The sequence below is a fragment of the Alligator sinensis genome, unplaced genomic scaffold (genome assembly GCF_000455745.1).
Source record: "Alligator sinensis unplaced genomic scaffold, ASM45574v1 scaffold969_2, whole genome shotgun sequence".
Classification (NCBI taxonomy): domain Eukaryota; kingdom Metazoa; phylum Chordata; order Crocodylia; family Alligatoridae; genus Alligator; species Alligator sinensis.
The window spans coordinates 561,982-572,728 of NW_005842481.1; the positions used below are offsets into that span (position 1 = coordinate 561,982).

Here is a 10,747-nt window from a genome sequence, read left to right on the forward strand (position 1 = left end):
ATCAGTTCATCCAAGGTTTTCTGAGTAATTGTTGATATATAACCTCATGAGTACTAAAAGGCTACGTGGACATATTTTGATATGCTTATTCTCCCACTGTCCCTAAATATGCATCCATCATTCATGGAAGCAGAGGACCTACCTTAGCCATAGTTCACTTAAGGTTTGCTTTCTTAGTCCTTTTTGCAGGCCTGTTGGCCAGTGCTCTCGGTATCTGCAAAGGACAGAATGGCTTCTGTTGTTAGCCTCTCTTGCACAAGTGCTCTTCTCTTAATCTCCCTAAAAGGTTGCTGGTATGCAGACTTTGGTAGTGATGCACAGAAAAAAAGAAGAGTTGCATCTACTGTGTCCCTAAGAATTGTTTTGGGGTCTCTGTTTCTGTTAATGTTCAGTAATACAGATATGTTGGATTGAGGGGTAACCCATCACTATTAATGAATCATTGGCCTCATTCCCAAGTTGCCTGAAGTGCAGCTCTCCCTTGTGGAAGTAATTTGGTCTTTGAAGTACTTTCCAGAGCTGTCAACTAAAGTTCCACAGTTCCCAGAGGAAATAATAAGCCAAGAGTGTGCACACACTGAAAAAGTAGTGTCTAAAATGAACTGTTCCTATAGGAGCCTGGCAGTCTGCTTCTCTGTGGAATTCAGCTTGTTTATATAATCTTATCTGGCTAAGCTTTGGTATTTCGTCTGGCAGGCAGTTCCTATGAAAAGCAGCTGTCCAAGCAATGGGAGTGGTGCTCCTGGTGTTTTTTCAGAAGGTCTATAATTTCTTGTTTCATGTCAATTAAAGAAATACAATACTTTTTTGGCTAAAACAAGATGCTTTAAGCAGTTTTCTTCCTCTTTTATAAATAGCTGCTTAAATATGCTCCACTGTGATGCATTTATTTATTTTTTTGTGAATTGACTACATGATTCCAGTGGAGCATTCGCAATGGCCACTATGAAGGGAAATATTTATATTCAGTCAGCACAAGTGCCTGAGGCCACCTATAACTTTGTTAGGGAGTAGCTGATGGTTGCCATGAGTTTTTGCCTGTTTGTTGTGTTCTGGGCTGGTGTTTTCTGTTCCAAAAGTATATTTTTAGCTTAGTTTTTGACCACGTCTGGAGACTGTGCCAGAAAAGATTTCTGTAGTTGGGAGTGAGAACACACTGTTTTACCAGGTTTTGGTATTGTTGGACAAAGAGGAGGGAATTCCACCAATCTAAACAAAATCAGTGTAGTCATGAACCTAAAGAAAAGTACTCTTCAAGGATGGTGTCATCTCTACTACTAATAAAGTGATTGGGAAGGGAGTTGTTTTGATGAGAGCTCACCATAAAAATTGCATCTGTTTTATTAGTGAAGGCACAATCATAAATCTGATTTCTGACCTAGAAGGTTTATCAGCATTTTTTCTCAAAAATCTCACTATACGTAAATGCATTTTGGGCTAATAATGGTTGGTGGCCACAGAACTTCAAGTGGGTACTTTTAATGTGTAACATTGCTTTGGGGTGTCTTGTAGGACAAAATTGATAAGTTTGGGATTCTTCCCCCATGCCTATTATAAATATATGTATACCTGCTGAATTTTAAAAGGTTAATGGGAAGTTAATTGTCAGCACAGGTCAAGTCCTGCTTGAGTCTACTGTAGTCCAGTGATCAGCTATCATCCCTATGTTTTATGCATGCAAAAGCTCCATGTAGCATCCTTACAACACCCCTCTCCAATAAGGAGGATCAGCATACAATGCTCAGGTGTGAACAGAGTAGTATGAATAACATCAGTCACACTTTATATTTAGTTTAATTCACACTGGCCTCCTTCAGAGTTTACATTTTTCTTATGTAGTGTGAAATACAGGACCATTGAGGAGGTGTTCTTTGCATGACCATTCTGTGCAAATGTTTGTGCAGTCTTTGTCCCACAGAGGGATGACTTCTGTTCTGCAACAGAACAACTTGCTGTGATGTCGAATTTTACCCAGTTGCCTCACAGACTACTGTAAGCTCCCCAGAGTAACTGTTGATCTCTGTTAGGAAAAATGGAGTTACTGCCTGAAACTTTTTATGGTGAGGAAACTCACTACTATTTGCTACTGTATCATAAACACATACCAATATAATCTGTGTGGTTGACATAGACAATTTGTAATTCAGTCTGGCAAATACCAACTGAACAGCTTATTGCTGAAAATCAGTAATAAGCCACAGTTTGATAGAGTTGCAAACTTGGAGAGAACTTGTTTAGCTAATAAATTTTTTCTCCACTTCTAGCCTCACCACAGTTTTTCTTTGACATTCTGCATGTGACTTATGTTTTCCATGGTTCTGTTGTCATGGAAACTGCTGATATAAACCTTCAGCACAGCTATTTCCCTGCAGGATAAAGCAGAGGCAGAAACTATAAAACACATAATTATATTCCTGTAAAAAAGAAAAATTGCCCGAGTAACTGTGTTTGAGTTAGCAGGTTCTCCCAAACCACATGCCAGCAACAATTATACGTCATCATGTAGCATATATCTTTATTTTAATTCCTTAATACTTTCTTTGCTTCTACTGTCTCCAAAGCCAGGTAGTTGCCTCACTTATGGATGTAAAAAAAATAACATTCATTAATGTTCAAAGTTTTAAACTGGGCCTCCTATCACGCCATTCTCATTTAACATAAGGACTAATACTGCAGGACTAGCCAATGCCAGAAACTTATGCTTGACTTTGTTAAAAACTGAAAATCCCAGTTTAGTGAGATATAGGATTTGTTTCTAGACTTGGTTCCTAACGAAAAAGAATTTTCTTCAAAAATACCAGTATAGCACAAAAGATGGCTGTGATGTGCCCCTCACTCATGTCTAATGCATATTTGAAGGAAAAGTAGTACCAGCTCTATGGGAAGGGCAGGGGCAGATCTGGAGGGGTGGGAGGGTGGCAGGGCCATGCCCCTCTTTTTGGCAATTCAAGGCATGTCAGCACAGCTCCTGGGGGGAGTGCTGCATGTGCCATGAGCTCTAAGCTCACCAGCTGGTTCGTGACCACAGCCCCTGCTTTCACCCAGCTCCAGAGGGTGAGCAACGATACTGTTTGCCTTTCCTGCCCACCCCCTGCTGAATTCAGCATCAAGGGAAAAGAGGGGATGAGCAGCAGCTGCACTCAGCCCCTGAGCTCCATAGTTTAATGAAAGCCAGGGCTGAGCTCTGCTGCCACTTGTTCCTACTGCTGAATTTGGCAAGAGGCAAGGGGAGGAGATGGGGAAGGGCAAATGGCAGTAGCAGGCAGCACTCGCCGCTTGGGCTGCAGAAACAGACTCAGGGCAGACCCCATGCTGACTAGCTGGTGAGCTCAGGCCTCACAGCACATGGGGAACTCTGGCTGGAGCAGAGCGGGATGAGGCCACACACCCCTTGGGCAGCCTGGCATGTGCCAATGAGCTCTCTTCACTCTGCATGTGCCACACGGCTGAAGGGGGTATGGCCACACACACACACCCTGCCAGGATCCTGGATCCGCCTATGGGTGAGGATAGTTGTTTTGAAGCTGTTCAGATGTTGGCATGCTAGAAATGGAGTACTGAGCTGAGTGCAGGTGAGAGGGTCAGGAGAGCAAAAACAAAGATGTTTTGTCTTGTTTTCCCCTCATACCCAGTGGTTGCACAACTAAATAAGGTTGCTGTTACAGGTTACCTTTAAAACAGTGACAGCATAAGGCTGGGGCCTAGAGCAGAGCTGTGATCCGCTCCCTGCATGCCCCTGCCCACAAAACCGGTGCCTGTCACAGGGATGTGTGGTGAGCAGATTGCAGCCCTGTCTTGTCCCACAGCCCCATGCTGTCACCACCCCACGATCACAGCCCTGGCCCTGCCCGACTGTCCTGCTAGTGGATTCCACTCCCTGCCCACTTGTGGCCCCATCCCATCCACTGACCCGAGCATGCCCTGCCCATGGGGGTCCACCCACCCACTCCATCTGGTACCCCTAGCAATGGGTACAGGGCAGACAGGTCAAGGTGCCTGGGCAGCAGAGCTGGGGTCCAGTGGCAGGGCACACAAGTCCCGGGTGGTGGGGTTTGCTGGGAGGCTGAGTCTGGTCACCAGGCTGCCCCCACCACACAGTCCAGCCCCATAGACTACAAATCCCAGCATGCTATGTGTGCCGTGTGGCACTTCCGCACCCAGGGGCAGTGGGACCAGCCGCAGATGCCATGGCCCAGGCTGTTCCCCAGGTCTGGGCCAGGTGGGGCTGAGGTACCTGCCCCAGACTGGATAAAATAATGCTGTAGGCCTGATTTGGCCCAGGGGCCACATTTTGCCCACCCCTCAGTTAAGGCTTAATGCAGTCTCAGATCTGCACAACTGTAACTTGCCACTAGACGGCATGGCAAGCACAGCCATGGGCAGGTGCCAGGACTCCTCTGGGGTGGGAGCGGAGTGGGGAGAGTGGCAAGTAGCTTGGCATGCTGCGGCTTCCCTCACTCCGCTGCCAGCAGAGCCAACTGGAGCTGTGGGCACAAGGGGAAAAGTCTGGGGGGGAGCAGATACCTGAAGCAAACCAGCAGGAGGGTGAAATACTGGGAAGTAGAGAGAAAGCAGTGAATAAAAGAATAAAAATAAACATTAAGGGACCAAAGTCTTGCACATGTTTTCACTAAATTGGGATTGGGCTGGCAGGGAGTTATGTTAGTACTTGCACTAGGGCAGAGCTGAGACCAAGCGAGCTCGCTGCATGCCACACCAGGGCAGAGCTGAGACCCCGCTGAAAACGAAGTCATTCTCTTCACAGAAGGAGGTAGTAATATTGCTGGTCCTGTTTGCATGGGGGTGCTAGAGAAAGCAGCAAACTGGTGAGCTGCACCTGGGTGCTTGGAGTGGTCAGTGTGCTGAGGTCACACCTACTGGGGCAGGGGTGTTGGCTCCCTTTCTTCCCCCCACCCCCGCAGTAGAGTTCAGGAAGGTGGAAAACTTGCCCACAGAGCAAAGGAATTGGAAGCCCTGGGAATGGTGCATCTTGGGATCCTAGAACGACAACAGATCTTTTTATCTCCCCAGAGCAGACTAACAATACCCTAGGTAAAGCTGATCAAAGATAACCCTCACTTGAAGTGGCATAACTTTAAAACGCTTAGAGGGTACTCGTTAAAGGGTGTTAACCCATTCTGAGTGAATGTTCCCATTTTAGGTTATTCTGTGGTTTAAAAGTTACCTGTAAAACTATTTTAAAATAATTTCAGACACCATGATTACATAAGTTGAAGTGGTTCTGCTACTGTGTTTCTCTTCTTTACTTATGACATTTAACACTATCTTAGGAGCTATCTTGTACATTATTACTAAAACCAACCCAGGTGCTACCTAGTCATCCACCTGTTGCTATGATAATGTAAAGAAAACTAAGGTCCCTGCTTCTTTCTAAATGAACAAGTGAGTAAAATATTGCAAGTGTCCCTTTATTAAGAATTTTAAAAAGCACAAGAAATTATATCATTTGTGATGCCTGGGTGCTTTAAGGGACTGAGTAGAGGGTTAAAAAGCATTTCATTTTTACCTAGTAAATGTTTACTTTTCAAGCTAGGGCTTGGTATTGAAATTCCATGCTGGTGACTCATTCTAGCTCAGATTTCCTCAATTTACAAGCAAAATAATTTGCCACCAGCCATCTCTATGACCTGAGTCAGCCTGGCTTCTTTTGGGCTTGTGAATCCTTCCCCCCTCCCACCCCGATGGAATTTAGTTAACAATGCTATTGGCAAGGGAACCAGAGTAGCAACTAATTCCTGTTGCCATAGATTTGGTGTATTCTTTCTGTCAGTAAAATAAAGCAGCTGTGACTCAAAATGCAGGGAGCTGGCTCATGGGCAGATTTGTTGAATAAAAAGGTGCTGTCTTTACCCAGTCATCATCCTGGCTGTGGCACATTTTTTTCCAGAAATGTTTCAGACTATTGTGCTTGGATCACTTTAACATTTCCATACCTGGCCATGCACACCACATAATTGGGGATAGAGGAATTTGTCAGTCAGTGGGTTAGCTCTGGAAGTAGTCCTGATGCCATAGCATAATGAATAGCAAAGCAACTGGACAGGGCTGGCCTGGAACATGGCTTGGCTTGACTTTGAAGGACCTGGGGAAAAAAATAAATGAGACAGACATTAATTTAAACATAACAGATCTGTCCAAGAGGTACCTCTGGTACTGTGGGGTGTCTTCCCTAAGATAAGCCTCTGTGTAGGCCCTTTGTACTAGCATAGTTGATGCAAATGGACTGTGGGTTAAGAGAATTCTTCAAAACCCCCAAAAGACCATAGTTAAAAGAAAAAACTCTAGTTAGATGCATAGACAAGAGGTATTTGTCATTTATGTAAGCCATTTTGAGTCTTTCTGGATAGGGTAGTATATAACTTTTGATGATGATGATAAATATATGTTCTCTACCCAAAAACCTAAGCACTTCTCTTCCTTAAGTTCCTTTAACAATTGGGTAATTTATATCACCTAAATAAAGTAATCGTAATACCCTTCACTTCCTAGTTATTCATCACATACATCTTTATAATATGTAATCATTTTTTTCAAGCATAAGATAATCAAATCCATTTAGGGTTTCTGTAGAAAATCTGGTTCTAAATTTGCTTTTGCTAAGACTTTGGGTTTGGATAAAGTCCAGCAGACAACCATAGTACCAGTCTTCAAGTTCACATTGATAGATGCAAGCTAGAGGGAAAGAACAAAAGTGATACTCATCTGAAATATTAGTGCTTCCCTATTTTAGTATTTTATCTTTAGAGAATTGTGTCTTCCAACACTAGAATTAATTAACACTTTATTAGTGCTTTCATGAGAAATAGCAGTCCACTTCAACTGCTGATAAAAATCTCTATGATGTTGCGTTATTCTAAAATATGCCATATTTTTGGTGTAGACTATGGTGAGAGGACAATATGCCATATTTCTGTTGTGGACTAGGATGAAAATACTTGATACCCTAATTTTAGGACTGCTTGAGCATTTTTGAATACACATCATCACAATGACTCCACATATGTAATACATAACTGAATCAACAAACATTTTCATGCATCTCTGCTGGTCACATTTTCTTAAAATATATACCCAGGATACTGCCACTGCTGCTGCAAAATAATAAAAAAAAAAAACGAACAGCACTTATTCCAGGTACTAGCATAAATGTTTAAATCTATATCTGGGACATAAAAGTTTGTGGTAGACTCTGCACACACAGCTGTATTTGAAAGGCACACGCACAATTCGAGAGATATCAACGGTTGAAAATACAGTGCAGTAGTGAACATCAGAGTTGCAACTACACCTAGTCACAGGCTGTACAATAAATGATTGGTTTGGAAATCTAAAGTGAATCTTGCAAAATGGGAATCTTGCTATTGGAAACGTTAATCATCCAGTCAATGAAATAATGGGCATGACAGCCAGCACCTACCCAAACCTTTAACTGTATCAGTATTTTTTTTTGTATACTGGGATTTGTTGTTCATTGAACCAGACTTGCTAGGAGCTAACATGCTTCAGATCTATAGTCTACAGAACTTACTATATCAATACCCCTTTCTTTTCCAGATGAAGCGGACTATGGTAACTTTGGGACCAATACGCTATCCCGGAAAAAGAAAGCTCTTGTGGCCCTCCGTAATGACAACCTTCGGAGACGCCCCCATCTTAATATCAGTATGCCTCATGACTTTAGACCAGTGTCTTCCATCATTGATGTTGACATTCTTCCTGAAACGCACAGAAGAGTGAGATTGTATCGACATGGATGTGAGAAACCACTAGGCTTTTACATTCGCGATGGGACCAGCGTTCGAGTAACTCCTCATGGACTGGAAAAAGTCCCAGGTATTTTCATCTCTCGTATGGTTCCTGGCGGTTTGGCAGAGAGCACCGGGTTGCTGGCTGTTAATGATGAAGTCCTGGAAGTTAATGGAATTGAAGTAGCTGGGAAAACTCTTGACCAAGTTACAGACATGATGATCGCCAACAGCCACAATCTTATTATCACTGTCAAGCCAGCAAACCAAAGGAACAATATTATCAGAAGCAGTAGGATGTCTGGCAGCTCGGGCCAGTCTACGGATAGCACGGCTAGTCATCACAGCTTGCCTTCCTCCCATGTTCTGCAGAACTTCCACCCGGATGAAATGGAGAGTGACGAGGAGGCTGACATTGTCATTGAGGGTGGCCTGGAGCCACAGCACATTCCCAAGTTGCACAGCCTGCCGTCTAGTAGCCTCTCCCGCATCAATGGCAGCAGTCTCAGCCACAGACTTCAGAGGGACCTAGTACTCAACAACAGTTCCGGCCGGGAAAGCAATGGCAACATCCATAAAATACTAAGTTCCTTAAAAACTGATCCCCGACATAGTTTGGTTATCCCCAGAGGAGGCATTGAGGAGGATGGAACTGTGATTACGCTTTAGTGGCAGTTCTTGTACTATGTGTTCTTAGTCTTAAGTGCCAATTGGAACAAATCTTGACTCTTGCAACATGTGACGCACAGAACAAAAGAGAACCTATGTTCTCATAGACCTCATGGGTGCAACAAGTGTTGCTTTCTTGGAAATATGGCTTCTGAGATTAGACATAAATCTGCTGTGTATTGCAAATTCTTGAGATGCAGCATGAATGTGGTTCATCCTGCATCTAAGGTGAGAATGAAAATTATTTTTAATTCCATAAATCTGAGAAATCCTGTATACTAGGAAATGGCAGAGCTGCACAATTGAGTTAGCATGTCTGCTACATAAGTGGGTGTCTTTCTAATTTGTTTGTATACAAATTAGATCTTGATAGTTGTAACAAACCTATTTGGGGTCTCTTTGAATTGGTCATAGAGAAAAACATCAATCTCCTTTCTTTTTAAAAGATTAATTAACCAGTAGCTGATACAGCAGCTTACATACAGATTTTTCTGTTAACTCATTGTGCAGAATATTGGCCACGTTTTGTCTAATCCAAGCAAGCTCTGTATAAAGTAGTATTTTCCCAGTGTGGTGGTTGCCAGGTTTGGGAAATGCTGCAGTTACTCTTTCCAAATAAATTCTGACCAAATGAGATTTATATATATATATATATTTTTAAAGTCTTAAGTGAGAAGGGAAAAGAAGGATGTTGATGCTGTTATTCCTTTTAGATCAGCACCACCTGCTGGTCAGTGTCAGTACTGTCTGAGTTATAAACTTTATTTTTTACGTTTGATTTACCAATTGTGGAAAGGAAAATAGATTACCTAGAGGGTTTTTAACTGACTTCTTTTTCTTTGCATTCTTTTTCTTTTTTTAAATATTTATTAGACAAAATTTACCAGATTATGGTTTCTATCATCTTCGTTGTTGGGTAAACAATTACTGTTAATTTAAGGGACATAAGCAGGAAGGCAGCAAAAATACAAGACACGGGTTAAGACCATGACCTAAACTGCATAACTGACAAAGCATCTCACTATTTTGGTGGGGGGGGGGGACCAGAATCCACAAAGTCTTTAGCTGTAAAAGACTGGCTATGTTACACTTAAGCAGTATTGACTAACATTCTAGGCTAACTGAATAGGTTGCTCAGACCCCTTCAGTTGTCATCAAGCATCAGGGAGGGGGCTGAAATGTCTGGTACAAAGCTTTTTAGGAATTTAAAATACAACTTATGTCGTAGGTTACTAAAAGATCTTTATTGGTACTGCTTACACTACCAACTTTAAGACCATAACTGGACCAGTTACACAAAAGAAAACCCATTTACTTCCAGTTCAGTTTTTTTCTTTGCTACAGAAAATACCATGAGGTGTTAAAAAGGTCTAATCTAAAATGTTTTGTAATATCCAACAGTTTAAGGAACAAAATATAAATGTTGTACAATGTATTTTTCTACTTCTACCTTATGTGTCATTTTCTTTTGGGTTTTTTTTAATTTTGTAGCGTGGATTAAAGCTTTTTCTTTTTTAATGTAGTGAAATGGATTTTTTTTTACTTGATTATACTGCTTTAATTGAAACATTTGGAACACTTTGTTTTAAAAGATGACTTCAGTTTTGGAGTTAGAGGAAAGATGTATGTGGATTAATTTCCTGTTACTAATTTAAAATACATATGAGCAACAGTTAGATAAGCTTTGGGACATTGAACTAAATCTGTGCATTTATTTTTGGTCTTATTTATTAATATTTTTTCATTTGCTGTTCTAGGCACCATAAGCAAATTTGCTCAGGCTTAGCAAGAGTGAAATATCAGTCTTGTTACTTCATCTTACAACAACTTTATTTGTATCCTTCCAAAAGTAGTTATTTTTATGTGATGGATGTTGGTGCAGCACCTAATTACTTACTGTGCCATTACCTGCTTCAGTCAATCAGACCGGTTATCAATAAAAGTAGTGTTATTTGAAGGTCTACTGTGCTTTTATAAGTAAGTAGATTTCTGGCTGGCTGAAGTTTTGCACCCATCTATCCTCCCCTTTTACATCTTTCAGTAGAAATAGCTGATTTTTGTATTATTATTATTCACATCTAAACAGAATTCTAGTTTAGTATCCTCATAGCCAGAAGGTTCCCCCTAACCTCCAACCTAAATTTGCTCTGCTGCAGTTTGCTCCTAGTCTTGTCCCCTACAGCCACATATCCCTCCTGTCTTCTCTTTTGAAGACTAAATCCTACTTCTTTTAGTCCTTCCTTGTAAGACGTTTCCAGGCCTCTACAACCATTTTTGTCACCCTGCACCAGAATCTTTCCATGTATTTCTTG

The 10,747-nt window shown here is 41.8% G+C and overlaps 1 protein-coding gene across 1 annotated transcript in view; it reads left to right on the forward strand.

The window, feature by feature from the left end:
- Nucleotides 1–10,390, forward strand: part of PARD6G (par-6 family cell polarity regulator gamma) — an 87,981-nt gene extending 77,591 nt beyond the window's left edge. The window contains exon 3 of the mRNA XM_025212752.1: nt 7,576–10,390. Within this exon, the coding sequence (XP_025068537.1) occupies nt 7,576–8,435 (860 nt within the window). The 3' untranslated portion in view covers nt 8,436–10,390. The remainder of the gene's footprint in view (nt 1–7,575) is intronic.
- The last annotated feature ends 357 nt before the right edge of the window (nt 10,391–10,747 follow it).